We start from the raw sequence: 22,515 nt of genomic DNA, 5'->3' as shown, positions 1-22,515 counted from the left end.
CGTGGACATAGCACCACCACGCCCAGTTTTCTTGTCTGTATTGTTTTATGCCATGCCTCACATGCAAAGACAAGAAACCAGATCAAGACATGCACGTTTGGTCAAATTTTATTACTGTGCATGTGAATGTGGTGAGCTAGCCAGGCCCTCTCTGAAGCCCTAAACAAAATTAAAAGCAGAAAAGGACATTATTAATTGAACAGAGTACATCTAATCCCACGTCCATTTTAAAACGACAAATGTTACACAAGCCAATCTGTACATGGAGATGATTAATATAAAAACAACCTCACAGTGTATTTCAGCTTTTTGCTCTCTGCTGCAGGCCTGTCCTTTTTGACACCACCGTGCCTGTTTCATTCTCATTCATCATATTTCTGTCACCCAGCTCTATTCGTCCTTCTCATTCTGGACGAGGAGAAACACCGGTGGCACTTAATTAACCAGACAGATAGTTAGCTTCAAGACTCAATGAATATTGTTCGTGCAGAAAAAAGATACTGTCTTTGCAGCTACTAACTCACACACATCCGCACCACCCACATAGACACACACACGCACACACATCAAATGGATATTTATAGCACCACAGCACTAACCTTCTGTTGCTAGGATACCAGCCAGCTCAGAATTCTCAGACACTGCACTTTAATTTGTTTATATAATTGAACACGCATTTGATGATGTACCCAAGTCATGTACCACACACAGAAACATACATACACAAACACACACACACACATACCAAAATTGGGTCAAATGTACCCAATTTTCAGGGTCCAATTTATAAACTAACAAATTTATTGATGTCTGTGCATATGTGATTGACTGATGACCAATCCAGCATGGGATAGATGGACAGACAGATTGATGCACTCATGACCCTGAACAGGATAAGTAGGCAAAATTGACTACTTGATTTTTTTTTTTCAAATTATTTTTTTTTTCTGGTGGAAGGGTGATTAAACGGCATTAAATCTAGGTCACGTTCAAACTAATAAAACAATTTCTCCGTTTCTTGTTCATGCACTGGTCCTTTGTAAATTTAAAAGTGTCTGATTTCAATTAGAATTGAAATCATTTTATTTTTCTGCGTCAATTTACCATGAGAAACGCTGCTTTGTAGGGTGTCTTTTTGTATATCGCCGCATGAGGGCGTTAAAGTTAACCTTAAACTCAGCGTCTGTCAACCTAAAGGAGACAGAGCTACTTTTGCTGTTTTAGAAGTTGAATGTTGCACCTTTTTTGATCGTTATGATTTATCATTGTTTGAAAGAGCTGTAAGTGAATTTACAGAATGAAGGTATGGGAGTAAAGAGGGACGGCAAATGCAATTTGCATATTTCTTGTATGTGCGCATATACTCTGGGTGTACACAGATTAGTGCGTGTTAATTAGTGCGCGTGAGAGTGTTTTACAAGTGGAGCTATAATGTGCAGTTTGTATCGTCAGGAGTCACTACAGCAAGTCATTACATATACATGTGAGCCGTATGATCTCCTGGGGGGAGCGACAGGTGACAGTGCGGATATGCATTTCCATTGTGTGTCGTTCAGTAGTTGAGTGAAGGGAATTCAGTCATGTATGTGAGTTAAAAAAAAGAAAAGTAGTTTTTGTAAAAACGTTTCAGCAGTGTGTCATATGAGATCATTCAGTAGTGTGTGAGATCCTGAATGCTGACCCTGAAGGCCTCTCATACATATTCTTTAGTAATTACAGGAATAAACAAATTTCATTGCTAAAATGCATAGTTGCAGGGTGTCTAATTCGAAGAGTTTCATAATAATGTTGCAAAATGGATGACATGATTGCATGTTGTGATTTCTTTCTCGCATACAGTTTGTTTTGAATCTAAATAGATCAACTTCTGTTTGTGTTTTTCAGTACGTGCGTGTGCGTGCGTGTTTGTGTGTCTCGGTTCCAGACATGAATAAAAAGTGGACAGTCAGCCAGCCAAATTTACAGACAGACAGACAGACTGGCTGACCAAACATTGTAACTGATACACTAAATTACTAGACCATGCGCCATTCCAAATTTGTCTGTCAGCCACGGGATGCCACCGTCTGACACCAAGAATAAACATACATACATCGACACGGCTCCCCTGCTCTGTACTGATATGTCTGCGTTTTTGTGTGTGGGAATGATGTAAGTGACGGATGTCGTCCAAGTAACGAGAACCAGTCTCCTTTTTCTTAATAAACAATAAACTTTTAAAAGCAACTCTTTGGGTCTGTTTTGCTTGTAGTATTTTTTTGAGTAGAAACAATTTCTGAGTTTTCCATTTCATCGACGAAGGCGAAAACGAGAAAAGTTGTCTAAGGCCTTCCTAAGCGGCAGAGAAGCAGCAGCGGTATGGTGAAAGTACTGCATTGTCAATATCTTTGAAAGATTTTGGGCTCATTAATTATTTACTTAAGGCTTTAGTGCAGCAAGAACAGAAATAGTTGTACAGACAACTCAGGCGACAGTTTTCAGTCTCGCTTGAGCTGACAGCGTGAGCGGATTACACCTAGCATAACAATAAGCGAACACACGCTCCGACCTCAAAGAACTGATTCGAGAACGTTATCCCGAGTCAGCTCCTTGCCACTGTAGCGTCATTAGCTTTTCTGTGTTATTGATGCATTTTAAATATTTATTAGGCCATTTCCAGGGACGCAGCATTATCCGCACCGGAAAATGAAGGCCAAATTTTGCTGTGTGTGTGTCCTCGAATAACAATGAGGGGAACTACAAACATCTGGCACATACTCTGTGTTTAATGTTCAACAGCCAATGCGAGTTGTGAAATAAATTATGTACTGTATGGCGACTTCAGAGACATAGCACATCCTTGTGTTCCAAAGCCAAATACACCTAAATCTCCATTTTACGCAGACTTTGGGGTCCAGAATTTGGGAATCGCGTTAACCACGAAAGCATGCATGTTTTTAGGCAGCCAAAGGGGTAATTTGTTACATTGATTTAGGTCAGGCATGTTGTTGGGCAGCCGAAAGGGCTCGTTTGCTCCACACACATGGAAGTCTGTTGACATTTTATTAAAAGAGAAGCAATACGTAGATGACAATATCTGGTGGATTGGGTAAGTAATGTTGATGCTATTTGAATTGGATTGAAGAGAGAATAAAGCAGCCACTTATTCTACTACTGTGTCCGGCCGGCCGTGTAGACGTGACATATTCATTCCAAGGCTAATAATCTTTACTCGTTATTTACACTGTTGGAAAGGAATTGATGTTCTTTATTGTGATTTTATTTTGCAGTGGTGTGGAACTGTACTTTTGATTTTTGTCAATTCGTTAATTGGTCGATTTCAACAGCTGTTAGAGGCAATCCATCCCTTTATTATATCTGCCAAGCACAATGGCAAGGTGTTTGGATTGCTATTTTCTGGTCGTTAAACTGAGCCGAAAGTGAGCTGCTCCTCCTCCACATCAAGGGTGACCAGCTGTGGTGACACTGACTCCTCCCTGGTGAGACATTCCATGCATGTCACACCTTCGGAGAAGACCTTGGGCAAAACCTAGGAACAATGTCAGACCTTGGTCTGGCCTTTTGTCTTTCCTTTGGATCCAGAGACAGTTTCAGAAACTGTGAAGTCTGCGCTAAGACTCGTTGCCCTGCAACCTGGAGCCAGCAGATGTAAATGTGGATGTATTGTACAGTACAGATATGGATGGATGGATGGATGGATGGATGGATGGATGGATGGATGGATGGATGGATGGATGGATGGATGGATGGATGGATGGACGGATGGACGGACGAATTTTCACTTACTGCTCACTGTTTTGCCACTCTGTATCTATTTGTAACATCTCATATCATCTTTCATAAACATAAACATCGTGCCGACTAACAAACCTCGACTAAAACAGAAGTGCAGCTCTTTATTTTTAAACTTCTGTAAACAGTTGGCCATGGCACGGGACTTGACTTTACCATTCCAATTATCATAGCATTCTCCTCCCTACTTTGCTATAGCTAACAGCTACTGTATGAGATGCCATTGAGACGTGTTTTTTTTTTTTAATTACAATAAAATGTGATTTCGTTTTTAGTGAAAAATGTACAACCGGAGATGAATGAAAGCCATTCAGTCAATGAAAACCTCAACTGGCTTCTAAATCCTTTGACACCAATTTTATTAGGCCTCCAGGCTACATGAGTTTCGTGTCCCATTGTTGTTTTGTGTTCACACAGAAGCCGGGGTAATAGTCGTAGCAGTAATTGCACCAGTATCTTGAGTTAAATTATCAAAATTAAAAAACACCGTGCTTATCCATAATGTCATTGCCACAACAAGGCAAAACATATTAAGTTACAATGAACCATTAATTACACCAGTTAGGCTTGACTAAAATATTCAGATTTGTGAAAAAATACACAAGTAAATTGTGGGTGCCTGACATGATCCCATTATTCATGGCACAGAAATACAAGAATTCAATTTTCTATTTTTTTTAAGCCAGGGGAATTGTCCGACTTGTATGGAGTGAGCAGCTGACAAGCACTTTTCAGGGGATTTGGGCCTGAGGCTGGAGCATATGCTCGGAATAGTTCTACAAAAAAGAAAGACTCATGTCATTGATTCCCAGTAATTTTTCTTTCATTTACTTGATCACGCTTACAGACAAAGCCGACAACTTTAGTTCCTCAAAGTGGCCATTTGTGCCTATGTTTGCTGCAGGCCAAACAGTGCATGAGTGATTTAACAGTTCTAGCCGGTGATGCAGTAAGAGGTTCATCAATTAGTCAGATAATCTGCGGTTACCATCGTGAACAATTCTGATGTGCATGCAGTCTGGTCTCATATTCACACAGTTGACTGGACACAACTCACTTCCATACACTTTTATGTGTGTTTGAGGGTGGAGTGTTTCAAAACTTTCATACGGCTTTAGATCGAGAACGAATGTTGCAAAAATCCACACAAGCACGGGGAGAACACAAGGTGGGCCGGAGCGGGAATGGAACCCGCAATGGCTGAACTGCAAGGCGGACGTGGTAACCAGTGCGTCACTGTGCCGCCACAGAAATCAATTAATTATTATAATTATTATTATTTTTATTGTTATTATTATTACTATATTTAGTCTAAATAGCTTCGCTATTATATATTTCTAAATTATCCCACTGGCCCATCACATTAGCAATACAGTAACTCCACCGACTCATTATAAGAACACCGTGTTCTGAGCACATTTGAACATTTGCACAAGAAACCAAATGTGTGCAGTTGACAGTTTTAATTTTTAAACAGACAATTGAAAAACGTTCCATCTCAAAAAGCCTGTTCCACTCTGCTGTGGGGGAGCCTTTAAATAGCGTCCCTGCTTGGCGCGCCCCTCACATATGGATCCCATAAAGTTTGCGGTTCGGGACCGCACGCATGCGCAGTGACCTGCCGAGCAGCGTGTGTCGTTGTATTATTGTTGTGAATGGGGGTAGTGGGGGCGTTGGGGCGGCTGGTATTTTGGGTGTTCAGTCACAAGAGCGACTCCGCGGAGCCAGGAAGTAGACTTGCGTTGGGTGCCTTCACGGCCATGCGGAAATTTGAAAAGCCATCGTGACGAAATGATGGGCTCTTCTTTTGCTGACTTCCTATTTTCGTAGTGACTGCGCGTAGTCATTTTGGCTTTTGTAAACATTTTGAGGATCACAACTAAACATTGTGGACTACCATAATAAATAAAACGTACGAGCACGCCCTTATACTGGTAAAATAGCTCGGCGTCACGTGATCATTCATTGTTACATAGGCGGCTTCTATAATAATAATAATAATAATAATAATAATAATAATAATAATAATGGAAGAAACGGGGGCTTTAATGTGTGAAGTTTGGCCAGGCCCACGGAGGGAGGAGCATTTGAAAGTTGCAGGTAGAGAAAGAAGACGCTCGGGGAGAAAGATTAGTCAAGAGACATTGAGAGGGAGGAGAGCGAGCGAGAGAGAGAGAGAGAGAGAGAGAGAGAGAGAGAGAGAGAGAGAGAGAGAGAGAGAGAGAGACGCGGTCAAATTGATCTTGAGCGTTTTTTTCTGTCTACGTGGGTCACTTAATAAGGCGCACTCGGAGGCAAGGAGAAAGAGGGTGCGATAGGGGCAGCAAAAATCATTAGTCACGCGCGCGTGGAAAGAAGGATACAAATTTCTCCACACGAGGAGGAAGACACAAGCCGACTAACACACGGAAGGGAAGTTGAAAGACTCGAAGAAACAACAGCATAAAAAGTTTGACTGCGCGGGCTCGTTTTTGGTTGATGGTGAGGGGGGGACAAAGCGGGGAAAAAGTGAGGAATCCACAGTGGGAAAGATGCCGCGGGTAGTTCCGGACCAGAGGAGCAAGTTTGAGAATGAGGAGTTTTTCCGCAAGTTGAGCAGGGAGTGTGAGGTGAGCGCGCACGGCGGAAATAAACACACATACTGACTGGCTGATATTAAATTTATTTGTACTAAGTCTGATGCTCTGCAAATACAGGTAATTACGGCCTCAAGTTGAAAAAATATTTATATATATAAAATTACCATACGTGCTATTTGACCCTCTTGAAAATTCGTCTACATAAACGGTATCTACAAGTTCATTTATTTTAACCTCAAATGAAGAGTTATGAACGTTGCTTCAGTTTTTTTTTTCCTTTCCTTTTCTTTTGGAAGCAAAGCACGATGGTGTTAAATCAAAATTCCTGTGGTTTATCTTGAAAAGGCAGGTTAGGTGTTGACTTTGCCTATCTGAAAACGTATATTGTCGCCGGGCTTTTCAAGATTGCGATGTTTTGTTTTCAGATTAAATACACTGGCTTTAGGGACAGACCCCATGAGGAGAGACAAGCCCGATTCCAGAACGCCTGCAGAGATGGACGGTCAGAAATAGTAAGTAGCGCAAATCAAAACACAGTCTGCCTGTTTGTTTTTGTTTGTATTCATGTAATGTAATGATAAAAGTACCAAAAAAAATAAACTATTTTGAGAATAATTGCATAGTGTTGCACCAGGAAGTAGTCAAGTTGTCCATCATGTCATCAGGTTTGACAGCTACGTCTTGCTTGATCCCAGCAATCATGAGTGTGTCAGCTTTGTGCAAAAGCACACCCAGACATCAAACACGTGATTACTCGGACAGATTCTGGTTGCATCACACTGTCTGGGCAACAAATTGGACTAATATTACTCTTAATAAGTATCGTGTTATGTCTTTGTCAACATGGTAACAAGAAAAGAAGCATTCGTTTGATGTACAAAAATATATACATCTTACAGAGCTTGAAATTGATTCCCTGATCTGGAATTAATTATATTGTATTTTTATGTGTACTGCTTTCGCCAGTCATGGTTCAACAAATTCATATCACAATTAAAGTGACCAAATTATCACGGTTACTATTATTATTATTATTATTATTATTATTATCCATCCATCCATTTTCTGAACCACTTAGTCCCCACGGGGGTCGCGGGTGTGCTGGAGCCTACTATTATTATTATTATTATTATTATTATTATTATTATTATTGTCTTTCTTCACTTGTATTCTGGAAGAAGCTGAAAAACAACTACTGCTCGTACATGGTCTAAATAAAGAAGTGAGGATAATTAAAAATTGGAATGGTAACACCAAACAGTTTCAAACTGTATCACTGTTAATTAGTAAATCCTAAGTGTAATCATATGGATAATTTCATGAGCTGATCGAATTCAGCTCTTCTGCAAAGAACAACCTCTTAGAACATAAATGTGGCCTTCAATAGGTTTATAATTTTATAACACTCACACATTGTATATTCATTTTGTTATGCCACCGGACTGACTGAGCCTGTTAAAATCATGTCCAATCAATTATGTCCTAAAAATATTGTGAAGTTTGGCAAAACCACACTGTATTCCCTCTGTATTTTTACATCATCATCTCAGCAGGGAGAGAGTAAGAGAGCCCGTTTAGTTTTGCCGTCTTTCTTCATCCATGGATGCGTCTGGCTGTCTGTCCTCGCTGTATTTATAAACTCCCTCATTGCTGTGAAAATTGACGCTGATTTGCTATATCTCTAAAAGACCCCCTGCTATTTTCACAATCAGTGTGAGCAAGTAGCAGATGCAAAGACACAGCCAGATCTTCATCAAGTTGATGCTTTTGGAGAACACCCACTGGCCAATTGTTTAGGTACACTAGGCACAACCAACCATGTATATCCAATATAAGGAGCACATCAAAAGGTTAACATTTTAAATGAAAGGCAATTGCATTGCATTGTTACAGTTTAAAAACAATGTAAAATATATTTAAGAAAAAAAATGAAGTCATATGGATGCACTGTGTCTCAAAGTCTCGTATTACTACATTTGATGTATCCGAACGAATAATAAGTCTCGTCGCCATAAAGGTACATATACCTAGCGTGAATGCGATAAAAAATCTTAAAATGTTGATGGCCCTGATAGACGGGACAGTTATTCAAAGTCACATTGTGTAAACTCATTATGAGTCAGCGTTTAAACAACTATTGATTTTCATGCCGTGCTTGCATCTTATTTCCATTTCGCTTCCCCTTTCCGTTGAACTTCTTTCTTCCTCCTTACTGCCGTTGCCCATGTTCCCTCCATTTTTCTTTCTCATCTTTCTCTGTGTTCCTCCTTCTACCCACTCCATCTGTCTTTCCCTCCCTCTCTTTGCTCTCAAGCAGTCACTCCTTGCCTCCTTTTCTCTCGCAGTAGTAGGCAGCAAATTACTGTCAGATGTTGTAATCCAATAGGGTAGAAATTAGGACTTGGGCGCTCTTAGATTCTCTAAATGTGTGTGCGTGCACGCGTGTGTGACGCTTGTGTGTGCATGTGCGTGTGTCATTCGTTCTGATTTTATTTTCAATGTTTTCATTACATGTTCACCCTGTCTTTTAAATTCAGACTTTCTCTCCTCGTCCTCTCAACTATGACACCGTACATAATTCATACACAGCCAGCTAAGATCCAACCGAAATGCCCTTAGTATTGATCTGTCTCAGACACACACAGACACGCACACACAGATGCATAAAAATGGAAATTTCTGACTTAATGTTCTGCCTGTACAAATCGTTGCACTCTGACAGAGCAGTGCATTCAATCGATTTTTAATCGCATTTGTTTTTCAGCACGTGTGCAAGAAAACATGTGTAAGTGTGTTCTCCGTCCAGAGCCTGAAGCTTTTTCTAAATTGAGGTCAAATTCTTGGAACATTTAATTCATCAGAAAAGAGAAAATAATCACTTTAGTGAACTCCACCTTAAAAGCTAAGACAATTTGCCTCAAGGTATCCAACATCAGAACTCAATAATATGTCATATTCCTTTTACTTCAAGAAAATATATTCCACACACATTGCTGATATTTGGGGTGAGGTGATATGATTTAATTCTTCTCAATGTATGAGAAAATTAACAATTAATTAATATTTTGGAAGGCATGTCCGGAACGCTATCTACTGGTACGTCAATTATACCGGGGCTATTGAATTACGACTTTATTTGGGCCAAATTTTCAAATCAAGAGATGACCATACATATTTGCATATCGAAGGTTTACATGGTAAATTTTACGTTTCATAGTTAAAACGCCACACTTCAAAACAACACCGTTAGCAATGTAAACTACGCGCATGTTGCATTCACGATATCAAATATTGTAGGAATTTTTGACATTTTGCAAAGAACATACCCTCTGCATCTCTTTAATTCAACTCAGGCAGGTAGGACTACAGGCTAGGCCACTCGGGGGTTGGTTCTGGGCCACATGTGGCCCACGGGCCGCTAATTGAATAGCACTGCATTAAACAATTCTGCAATACTACAAATAGATTATATTTTCCTTTTCAGACTTTCAAAAACTATTAGGATTGTCATCATTTTCTATCGCTCTAATACCAGCCCTTTCATTCTTCCTCTCCTCAGGCCTTTGTAGCAACAGGCACCAACCTCTCCCTCCAGTTCTTTCCAGCTAACCTGCATGGAGATCAGAGGCAGGTTCCTACGAGGGAGTATGTTGACTTTGAGAGAGAGACGGGAAAGGTAGGGCTTATATATAAACAAACATAAGCACAGTCTCTCATTTGTTTGTCACATACAAGGAAGTGCTGGTGTGAGTTGCATGCCAAAATGGTAGACAACATTTTATTAAAATGCCAATTTTACCTCATAAGTTTTTATTCTGTGTCCCAGCATATCTATTTTTTTTGGTAATGTAGAGTGAGCATTGGTTAATATACTTAGTAGTACTTAGTTATACTTTTATCACTCTCACACACTTTGAAACTGACTGGAGAAAAAAAACATATTCAACCACATTGTGTGTAAAAAGTGCTTGCCTCTCGTTAAATTATGAATTACGAACTGTGTCTAATCCATTTTTTTGAAGCTGAGTTCATTTTCACTCACCACACCCAACTAAGCCTGATTACCTCCTGACTTAATGAAGGCAAGAAATCACTTTAATAGAACTTGTCAGAAGAAATGAAGTTTGGAAAATATTTCTAAAAGCTGAAATAAAATGCTATGATCTGGAAAAAAATCAACAGATGAGAAATACTGTAATTGACATTGATCGGTGTAGAGGTTTTTACAAAGTTTTAGGAGACACACACACACACACACACACACACACACACACACATGAATAAATTATGAAACTGTGGCGAACCTTACCAGACTCCAAAAATTACCCCAAAAGCAGAGTGATGCTCTGGATCTACTTGCTGTGACTGACAGAACCATGAATTCCGCTCCTTACCAGAAAATCCTAAGGGAGAATGTTAAGCCTTCTGTTTATGACCTCAAGATGAAGCTGACTTCGTTTCTTCAGCAGGTCACTGACTGACCACCGCCAATTCAACTAATGGCTTGAGGAAAATGAAGGTTTTGGAGTGAGTGGCTTAGTCAAAGTTGGTACTTGAATCCGATTGAAATGCTGTGACATGACCATAAAAAGGCCATTCATGCTGGAAAATCCTCCAGTTTTGCAGAATTAAAGCAATTCTGCAAGGACGAGGGGCCAAGATATCCCCACAGATACTATGTGGAAGACTTATTGCCAGAAATTGCTTTATTTCAGTTGTTATTTTGTACATGCCTTTTCCACACAGGGCCAAGTGGGCCACATTTTAGCCATCTGTGGAAAGTTGCATTTAAAAAACAGCATTTGATGTTTAGTTGGGTTATCATTGTCTGATATTTACATTTGTTTCATGATGTTGAACACTAAAGGGCGAGCAACTATGCAAAAAACACAAACAAGAATTCAAGAAAAGGGCCAAGTACTTTTTCACTGTACTCATTCAAGTCAGCCCATCACCGTTTCCATATAGATTCGTCAGGAGGAAAGCTGGATGACACGGAGTCAAATGTTAATCTTGTTTGATCCAGTAGCAACCTTTCCAGCGATTGTTGTGACGATCAATGAGTAGAAATCACAGAGGTGGAATCACTGCTGAGCTCCCATTCATGAGGGTGATTGGGTTCAGTCGAAATCGGAGTCAAAGTTAAATAACCTAAAGAGACCAGAAGGCATTAGTGCAGAAAGCAGTGCAACGCTACTGCTGTGATTGTTAATTGTCTCCCTTGGCACCTCACTCGCATGTCCGTGTGTGTGTGTGTGTGCGTGCGTGTGTCAGAAGGCCGCTCCATGGACACTGGCCAGCTGAAATGCATGCTGGCTGGCAGCTCATTAAAAATGCAGTCTGTAGAATCGATGGACCTCCTTGCCCCAGGGCTGACGGACTAATCTCAATTATTTAACACGAGTGCACTGATGGTTTGCAACTGAGTGTTGTGTTGATGAGTGTTGCAGTGTGTAATTGGGTGTGTGAGAGAGAGAGAATGAGAGAGGGAAGATTACTACATGCAGTGTATTTTGGGCTGTGTGTGTGTGCGTGTGTGTGTGTGTGTGTTGTGTGTTAGGAAGTTGATATCGCCTTCTTTGTTACCTCAACTGTGCTCACAGCTCTATGAAGTTTTAATGAGGCCAGGAATATCACCATAAAGTAGTTGCATAGTTGTTTTGCAAAAACAAAGTCACATACACATTATTGGACTATTTAAATAGAAGTATAAATATAAGGTTGCAGTTGTTTATGTAAGGTTAATATTATGACGTATGGAGACAGACAGGTCAATGTGTTACCGCTATTTTCGAGAGGCAATGCTCTGTTAGAAGAAAAGGAATAGTTGGAAGAGGAAGGCATTCATTACGTCTCAATAGTCTGCTTTGTAGTTATCTCAGACACCGGATTTCATTTAGTCAAATAACACGTGAAAGAATTTGCAAAAATGTTTCTCTGATTTTCTTCAGGAAAGACGAATTCTAGTCAAATCACACACATCAAAGAATTTTCTGATTTTATTCAGGAAAGAAGGACTTATCTTGATATATTTGAAATGTTAGTTTGTGGCAGATTGTTTTTGAGCTTTGCTCACATTTTGAGCAGACAGCCATTTTCAGGATTTTCTTTGATTATTTAAAAAAAAAAAAAAAATCTTTAAATGCCTTCATAAAAATATAATATGAAGTTGTGGAAGTAAAACGTGAATAGATATTTTATAACATTTTGTACAACACACTAGAAATACAGCGCGACGGTACACAAATATTATGATTCGGTTCATTTCAATACATGAGTGTCACGGTTCCATATTTTTTTGATCCACACTTGCAAAGTATTTATGCATTTAAAAAAAGATTTCGTTTTTAACATGGATGCCTATACATTTCCCACGATAAATGATGCAACGACGATTTGACATACTTTCCTCTTTGCTCAAAGCTCTGTCGCCGCAGTACATACACTTTCTTCATCCTCTGCTCACGTGGTAATATTCTGTCACACTCCAACACTTGATTCTGAACACTGTGTTTTGACTAGTGGTTCTATACAGAACGTATTAATACAAAGGCAGTTAGTGTACTTTGGGCCCGACCTTTTATTGTTTTGAACAATTTTGTTGCAAAACTGTAAACAATTAGAGACATGTTTGTACAGCTATTTATAAATATATTTTCACTTTCAGCATTTTTTGAGGCTGATAGGCAGCATCATTCTTGCCTACAAATAGACAAGTGCAGTTCTCACATGTGGAGGTTATGATTTTGAAACAGGGTTGAAACAAAAGAGGCTGTTTTTCTGTGATTGTTTTGACCTGTGTGATAGGAATGTTGAACAGAGTTCAGTTTTGTCTGGAGGAAACAAAACAGCAGAAAGGAATCCTGTTTTTGATCATTCTTTTCAGTCGACCAACTCTCCAGTGCTGTTATGGTTGACATGCCAACTTAGTTGCTAGCGCTCTATGATTTAATTGAACACTGACCTACTGATCAACTGAGAAATATATTTGACCACACAAGCATTTTCTATACCATTTCCACTTGCCTTCGATAGGGCTGCGGGTGGGCTGGAACCTATCCCAGGTGACCTTTGACAATAAGCGGGGTCACCAGTCAATTGCAGTAAATGTGATTTAAAGTTTTATCTGAATATGTTAACAAAAGGTACATATTAAGCCCCTATCGGTACATAACAGGTCTGATTTTTTTGGGTCCATGCTTTATATAAAAAGAAGGGAAAATGCCAGATGTTTGATTGTAATTTTATTAAGTTAGGCTCTGTTCAGATTCTTTCTTCTAGTAAACTCTTATCTAGCTGCATGTGTTTTTTTTCGTCTATGCTATTAATCTCTCTGCCACAATCACACACAAACATGTGACAGGAGTTAAAATGAATCACTAAATGAAAGGCCTTGGTGTCAGATAAGAAGTGTTTGGAACAGAAGCTGTGCCAAGGGTTCTTCATCCGTCAGTGACATCATCAAAGTCTCCTCCACTAATTGCTTTCTTCTGTTACTGCTGCTGTCTGGATCTCCCTGTTAGCAAAGGCTAGTAGTGTACCACAAAACACATGCCATCCAGGTTTCATATTACCTCCTTAGGCTTAAAATGATTGACCACACCCATTCCCACAATGCACTGCCCCACACTTAGACCACATCCTTTGTTTACATCCTCTCTGTGTGCCCATGTTGGACTACCGGTATTGTCTCTCTGCACGTAGAGAAATGATGCGTGTTGTCGGAGAGATTCACAAACAACTGACAGTGACACAAGTTTCAATGCAATGAGAGGTCAGTCTGGTGTGACATCCAGCATGTGTGTGTCAGCTGCATTCCTCTGTTGTATGTCCTTCTCTTCCAGTAACTGGGAGGAGTGAAATATGCTAGACTGTTTACCTGGATTGTCACTCGAGTCAGACATTATTACCATTTGGTCAGTATGTCCATAATTCTGGAGGGGCGGGTTGACCTGAAAACTAGAGCATATGCTAAAGGAATATAGACATGGGATTGCTCTCTCCTCCCGTTTAGCCCTCCAATCCCAAAATGTGTGTTTGGTTCATTGAAGAATCTAAATAGAGGGTTACCAACTTTTTTGAAACCGAGAGCTAATTTTTTTCTGTAGTCGTTTCATGCGAAGAGCTTGTTTGATACAAACTAATGAGATTCCTTTATAAGAAGACATTGCTCATATTAATGCTTTCTCACAATCAATATGTAACATTTAACTTTCACAAATCCCTGCTTGTTTATATTTTTAAATGATTACTTCTAAAATATTCCTAGAAAATAACAATGTCCCATTATGCCCTATTTGCATTGAGCCACAAAAAATTGCAAATGTTTTTGAAGGCAGTGAATGTTGCATTCATGTCAGAGTTCTTCTGGGTTTTTTTCAAGGTGACAGAATTTCACCAAAGGTTTGCCAGAAGTTTGCAAACAGTTTTAGTGATTTTTATTGTCTCAAAATTAAAGATCCAAGCAAACAGCTGGTGACTATTTGCGACCTTGAACGAACCCTACCAAGAATGCGACATTCGCCACCTTTGAAAACACTCAATTGGTCGCACCTCCATATTTTTACATTCATGAATGGAGGATACCTGGTGCCCACAGACAAATGATCTGTTGCCAGTCTCTCATCTCCACATATCAACTCTACCAACTGCATTACAAGCACTGGGTATCAGGCACTGTGTACAGAAACCAGACAGATGAAAAGATTTTTGTTTGAGTTCAGATTTTTAGCAATCCTTTTAGTTTTGTCAGAAGATAGCATAGACCATGTCATGTAAAAAAATTGCCGTTGGCAGGAAGTGAAATGGATTAAACTGAATTTTTCCCTCTTAGTGACTTCACTTCACATTCAAACTTAAGTGAATGGGACTATGTCCAGTCTGTGTTCATTTTCATAACATTTCCATGTCTGTGAAAGCCATAGGAAGTAACAAGCAGCACTTGGCTCAAAGAGGAACCCAAATGTAAACAGGCTCACAATGGAAAAACAAACTGCCGCTGAACCATTTTACCATTATAATGCGCAATGGAAAACACATGGGAAATGTTTTCAGTGTTTTAATTTGGCCCAAGATACACGTTGGCATTGACAAAATGGAGAAGAGTCTTTGAGACTTTGAGTCTTTGTCTCTGAAAATTAACAAACTTTTCTTACAAAAGGGTTAAAAGATGCTGTGGGTTCACACAATGCGACTGAAAACAGTAATCATGGCCATTTCTTTTCTATTGACTTTCATAAAAACAAGAGACTTTGGAACAGTGTGCATGTGTGCGTATTTGTTCCCAACAAGCTTAACTTTAAATTCAAAACTCTAGTTTCTAGAGAGAATTTCCCCAGCCTGAGTTCCACATGACCAGTGTGATTAAGTCACCAAACATCGCAATTGACGTGACATCTGCACTTTGTTGGTGTCATGTTCATGTAGCTGGCTGTGAAAGGGTTGCAACGTGCGTGTGAATCAGGGATGAGTAATGAGACAAATACTTGGGTCATGTTCTTTAATGTCCTAGCAGGAAAGAATGAAAGAAAGAAAGAAAAAAAAGCACGAGTGACTCATTGCTCAATTGACACAACACCTGTAAATAAAGGACACTGGTCGTAATATGCACCAATCTATAAGATTGTGTGATGAAAGTGTGTACATGTGTTGGGGCCACATACTGTCTCTCTAGAATTGGAAAACAAAGATGCCTATTGTGCTATCACAGCTCGTGGGCGTTATTTTGTGTCCTATGGGCAGTTTGATGCTGACTGGGAGGACACTCACTCTTGATCTCTTTCACACTCACTGTTTCATGCATGTACGTTCGCACACGCGCGCACACACACACACGTTTTTATGAAGTGCTATAAAGTAGTATTTGCTTTAACAACAAAAATACATTTACAACCATATTTGCTCAAACTTAACCGTCATTATACTAGTTGACGATATTTAACGACAATAACATAAATCACTGATTTCCCCTCAATCATTCTCAATTTTTAATTACATTTCTGGGGATATAGTGGATATTATAATTTAGATTATGGGAGTATTATTAATTTATTCTGACAATGTTTTTCCCCCTCCATAATCATGCCATTTGGGAAAATTACTCATTTTTCAAACTAGAATAGAAAAGACTGCAAAGTATCTCCACAAAACATATATAGAGTGGAATAATAGTGTGTGTGTGTGTACGTGTGTGTGCGCGTGTGCGTGCGTGCGTTAGCAAATGGAAGTGGGGGTTGACATGGTTCTCAGAGGAAGTCTGTGGTTGGACCGTTTCTGCATATTTTCCCCTCATGCAGACACACAGTACAAACACACACATGCACATTTTCCTTGTCAGGCAAAATGAAGTTTTCTTTTGAAAGTACCATTCTACTTCAGCTTCAATGATTTGGAAGCCATCTATCCTTTTCTGCTACAAATGTTTCTCTTCTATCATTGTCGTATGCACATCTGTACTAAACTGTACTAAAAGCCACAACCTCGCCAACCTCGTGGGGTGCGGTCCCCCTCCGTCCTCTGAGCAGTGTGGTAAAAGAGGTCCCTGTATGAGTTCCTCCAAAAATAGCTTGAGTGAAATACTGGCGCTTGGTGCTGCCTCATGTCCCCCTAAAAAAGCGTGTATGATATTTGATTTTGTTGATTCATTCCTAAATTCTTGATTTGATAACGCACCACAGAAAACTTACTAACACACATGTATTAGAAAAATCTTGACATCATCAGTTTCAAGCTTAACAAAAAAATCACATTTCAATGAAAAAAAAAATAAGATTAAAAACATCTTGTATATGTGGTTATGTTGAAGTAATGAAAGGAGATTTTTTTTGCTTCTTTGTTTCCTCAGGTCCATTTGAAGGCTCCGATGATTCTGAATGGAGTGTGCGTGATTTGGAGAGGTTGGATTGACCTACAAAGACTGGATGGGATGGGATTCCTGGAATATGATGACGAGAGGGCACAGGTACCGCAACACATATTGTCTTTAAATAGTGGATAACTCAACTGACATGCACCACGTTATTTCTGACTGCTGTATCTCACGCAGGTTTTTTCCTAAAATAACTTGTTTGCAACCTGCTCTGACATTCTTGCTTGCGTGCGTGCGTGTGCATAGCATGAGGACGCTTTGGCTCAGGCAGCATTCGAGGAGGCTCGACGCAGAACCAGAGACTTTGAAGAACGAGAGCGATCACACAGAGAGGATCTAGAGGTGAGAGAGCAAGAGATTTCTAATTCAGGAATGCTCGGACAGTAAAACTCACTACTGTAACAGTATGTTTGTGCCTTTCTACCTGAAATTTGTCAAATCAGAAAAGGGTTCTTACACTGAAAAGTTTTCACATCTCTTTTAGGGAATAAATTTGTATTTTTTTTATTTTTTAAATTCCTTTATGTCTAAGTATTTTGTGTTTGCGTTACAGTAAGTTCTATACGTACATGTGTCAAATATTCTTCTATTCTTCAGTTATAAACATATTTATTGACTCAATGCACTTTACTATAAATTTCGGTCAAATCAACGAAAAGTGCACATCCTAAAATTGAACCCTGAATTGCTTCTTTTTTTAGGACCCTGTGGTTTCTAAAATCTGGGACTGATGACAGACAGACCGACAAACAGCCAGCAGAAAACAACAGGGTCTGTGTACTTTATTTATCACACTGTCCTGCACTAAACCATCTTGCGCGTCGGTGGGATCTGTGTATTTGTGTGTGGGCATGTTTATGTGTGTGTCCTCCGTTACTTTCTGCTGTGTTTCTGCGGAATGGCTCATTGCGTGCTTGACAATATATGTGCCTTTCATTGAGCATGCATTTGAATTGATGTAATACATCTGAGCTATGCCAGAGACTATACTACACATAACATAATTTGTTTAATGGCATACTTACTTGATTGAAGACCATACGTATCTGCTAAAAGAATTATCCAGTGCACAGACATTTTGAAGGGCATGTGCTCAAGCCAAAATAGGCAAAACTATTCACACTATCAGGAGAATCAGTTGTAGATAGATTTACCTCATGGATTAATTTCTGCTAACACAATAAACACAGTTGATAAATATACAGTTGTGGGGGGAAAAAAAGATATTCTTCAGTTTCTTGTTCATTTTAAATTAAATCAGCATTTGTTTGGACAAACGTAATTTTAAAACATAAAATATAATTTTTTATTTTTTTTTTTCCCCAAATATTAATGACAAAAAAAAGATGGTCTCCAAAGGGCACTTTTCTCATCCAGGGCAAAAGGACTGGTTCGGAAACACCTCTAGGGATCTATCATTCCACTTGCCTGCATCCGTCCATCTATTTCCTTTAGCGCCTGTCCTCATAAGGGTCACCTTTGACCTGGAGCCAGCCCCAGAAGACTTTAAGCATGGTCCAAGTTAGACTTGTCACCAGTCAATTGCGGAGCAAAAATAGATAAACAACGACATATATTTACACTTAATTGACTATTAAAGGTAATCAATTGAACCTAACGTGCATGTTTTGGGGAGGTATGTGGAGAAATCCCCTGCAAGCCTAGGAAAGAAAAACATTCAAATGCCACACAGTGAGTGCCTGAGCCAAAAAAGTTCAACCGGGGATCGCTTGACTACGCCACCTTGTTTCCCCTAAAAGTAGTCGATTAAAATATGTGCTAGAACTCATCAAGACCCAACTAAAGTGTCTGCTCATGTTTCAAGAGCAACTAGAGAGGAGAGAAAGGAAGGCACTCAGCAGACAGACATCAGATGAGTAAAGTACAAAGGGAGGAAGTCAGGCATTTTTTCAAGGTCACGTTTCATCTAACTGATCTCAAATTTCTTCCCTGAGGCACAGAGAAGAAGAAAACTCGTGTTTCCCATTGAATCAATAGAATTGCCATGGCTTACCCCTGAAAGACAGCGAATTACACACATGTAAATGTTGCTTAACTTATTTAAGCGTCAAGTTTGAATAAATCAATAAATAAATCAGTGTTATATCCTGAAAGGCTCCATCTCCCCGTGACCCTGAAGAAGATAAGAAAATATTATAGAAAATAGAACAATGTTTTACCCTGATATATTAATTTTGGAAGAATTTCACTGTCTCACAGTGCCCTAATTTCTACATTACATTGCATTGTAATACACAAAATAATCAGTTGAGGGATTTTTAGAAAAATATTCTTGAATTGTTCATTTTCCTCGTTGAAGACAACAATCCACTAAAACATAATTTAATTCATTTATCCAAAAGCAGGCCACTTACTGTATTCAAGGTCAAAAGGGATCTGTAAAAATGATTAATGGCTGCAATGCCCACACACACACACATACACACACAGCAGAAAGAGAATTTGGCGGTAAATGATCATCTAGGCCAGAAAGCATTAATATATCATTAGTATTGATCGACATCAGCCCCCATGCTTCGTCTCACATTTGTATTGTTCAAGTGGATGCATGCAAAACTTGCAGACACAGCAAAGCTGCTGCACTGCTAAACACACACACACACACACACACTCGCTCACTTCTCTAGTATTGAGTTGTGGTTAAGCAGGCAACACCAGACTAGCAGGCTTCAATTTGTGTATGGATCGATAGAGAAAGCTCTCCTTGCCCTTATGATTAGAGTGCTCGCTCCTGCAAAGAGAAACACCCCCCCCCCCCCCCCCCGTGAAACAGCATAAACAACATAAACAGCAAAAACAGTGAGTATTTTTATTTTAAAAAATGAACTTTGTCATTTAGAGAAGACAGAATTAAAAATTAAATCAACATTATCGTGCTTTACGATAAGACAGACAGCCTGCAATGGACTCTATTTCTGACAAGTGCTTTTCCTGGAGTACAGACTGATAGTCGAGTCAGTCAGACTGGTAGGAGGTAAAATTGTACCATGACATACTGTAGCTTGAGTGTGCGACTGTGCGATATGTTGCTATTATGGCCAATCACAAATGGCATTCCAGTTGAACTAATGACCCCATTTGCTATCTCTGTCCGCATGTCGTCCTGCTACCTGCTTCACCCCTTGTGCCCAGTTTCACACCTCCCCGTCACCCTCCGTCTGCAATTCTCTCGGCTATCACAAGTGTAAACACGTAACCGCAAGTATTTTTACAGCAAGAGCAGGCCATGACCCATGCTCGTTGTCATCATATACTTCGAAAGTTATGCCAATCATTTCTGATGATCTAATGACACTGTGTGTGCGAGTGTGTGTGTGCGGGTGGGTGGGTTGGTTGTGCGGGGATGTGCGTGTGCGCGCGTGTGTGCGCGCGTGCGTTTATTAGCGCCAGACATCCTGCTAAATCTGTCAGAATGCAAACGTGTCGACACAGAAGTGCCTTTAATAAGCTCTCTTGCAACCTCTAGTGGTGCTTAGTGGAATTGATTTAGATATGCTCGATAAGCTTTTCTCAAGCTAAATGGCGAAAGAAACTTGCAGTTTGACTGATGCATTTGAAATTTTAAAACTTTGTACTTAATGCAATTCTCCTCTCTCTGTATCCTTTCTTGCTATCATTCATATTTTTCTTTCTGTTTTACTCTGTCAAATCTTCATCCACCTGTCATACTCACCTTCTTGGGCTAAAATTTCCTCTCTTCCCTGTCATCCCCTCATCCCTCTCACTCTAGTACAGACAACAGCAAGACCCCAGCCCTCGCTTAAACATCGCCAGCGCTGATACGGAACACAAGATGTGCCGAGGAAGATGACAGGTAGCAGAAAAAAGAAGAGGAAACTCAGGCTGGCATGCGTTCACTTTTAATACAATTAGCTAAAAAGAAATGAAGACTTTTTCAGATTTTATTCCAGTATTTTTTTTTAAATGAAACAGCTACTTTAGGTAGACATTCAAATATAGGTAATTAGTTGAATGGAAAGTGAACCATGTCGAGAAAAGAATAAGAACACCTGTATTTGATCACATTTAAATGTGACTAATGTCTGAGTAAATAAGAGTTGAAGATCAAGTCATGCAAAATCTTGTCTTTGGTTTTAATAGCTTATTACACATACCAAAATATATTTTTGATCAAGAATAAATGTGGGAGATGACAGTGGGTCATCGCGATCCCTTAACTCAGAATGTTAACGTTAAAAACAAAAAAACGGCTGTTTTCTGAGACCAACATTCACCTTGCTGGGATGAAAGGGAGGTCGATGAGAGGGAGAGAGGCCAAAAGATTTTTTTTTGCTTTTTGGTAGTTTGAAGTGTTTCTCAAATGACCACATTGGTGAGTTAACCATCCAAAAATGTACATTAAGTCAGGGGTAATGTAGCGACAAACAATTACGGAAAATTATGTGGGTTTTATTTGTGTGTGTGTGTGTGGGAGGGGGTCCATAACATGTCATCCAGGTTGTGTTTTGCACTATGTGATACAATCAAGTCAAGTTCACATGGATTTTGTTTGCATGAAGCTAAACTGAGGGCTACCTATTTGTGTCGGCTGTTCTATGGGCTGGTCTATTTCTCATCACAGCACTCGCTTGACAAGGTTCAGATGAGGAATAATTGGGTGACTCAAAGTCACATGACACAGCTAATCAACACCAAAATAAAACAAACATTGATTGATTGTTAGAACTTCAAATCGTTATCTTTTATACTTTAAATATATTCATTGGCCAGTCCCCAATTTTTCCTCATTGAGGATTGTAAACGTGTGAATGCAGTAAAAGAAAACAATTTCCTGTTACAGCACGAGCGTCGTGAAATGTGTTTAATTATCCTGTGTGTGTGTGTGTGTGTGTGTGTGTGTGTGTGTGTGTGTGTGTGTGTGTGTGCGTGCGTGCGTGCTTGCGTGTGTGTGTGTGTGTGCGTGCGTCAGTCACAAAGTTTACTTTTTATATTCTTGCTCCTAATCATAAAAATCTTTTTTCCCCATCTTTTATCTTTGTTAGTGACTAAAACAAAAGTGTTTTGTGTCTGACAGGTTGGATTTTGGAATTTACCAAATACCAAAAAGTTTTGGTTAGAATTTCCTCTGCATTTCTTTGTTTTGTAAGTTTTATTCTGTGCTTTGAATGTGGATCCAAAGTTCTGTTTTTAGGTCACATAAATGTTTTTAAATAGCCAAATGTGTTTTTGTGTGGTTTTTTTATTATTTAACCAAAATCTGTTTGTTTTGTGCAGCGGTCACTCTTTAATGAGAAC

General features: G+C 39.5%; 1 protein-coding gene across 3 annotated transcripts; it reads left to right on the top strand.

Annotated features, from left to right (window-relative positions):
• The first annotated feature begins 5,924 nt into the window (after window positions 1–5,924).
• Window positions 5,925–21,463, top strand: cbfb (core-binding factor subunit beta). Of its 3 annotated transcripts, none has more exons than XM_037253957.1 (7): window positions 5,931–6,401; window positions 6,797–6,883; window positions 9,931–10,047; window positions 17,215–17,331; window positions 17,485–17,580; window positions 17,940–18,009; window positions 20,995–21,463. In XM_037253957.1, the coding sequence occupies exons 1-6, from the start codon at window positions 6,324–6,326 to the stop codon at window positions 17,967–17,969; spliced, it is 525 nt and encodes a 174-aa protein (XP_037109852.1). In that variant the 5' UTR covers window positions 5,931–6,323; the 3' UTR covers window positions 17,970–18,009; window positions 20,995–21,463. The 3 variants fall into 3 exon arrangements, with proteins under 3 accessions (XP_037109853.1, XP_037109852.1, XP_037109851.1); XM_037253956.1 differs by having other exon boundaries at window positions 20,990–21,463; XM_037253958.1 differs by lacking the exon at window positions 17,940–18,009 and having other exon boundaries at window positions 5,925–6,401; window positions 20,990–21,463.
• The last annotated feature ends 1,052 nt before the right edge of the window (window positions 21,464–22,515 follow it).

Source organism: Syngnathus acus, chromosome 6, assembly GCF_901709675.1.
Source record: "Syngnathus acus chromosome 6, fSynAcu1.2, whole genome shotgun sequence".
NCBI lineage: Eukaryota > Metazoa > Chordata > Actinopteri > Syngnathiformes > Syngnathidae > Syngnathus > Syngnathus acus.
Note: the sequence above shows the minus strand (reverse complement) of the source record. Positions and strands in the feature narration are given on the sequence as shown.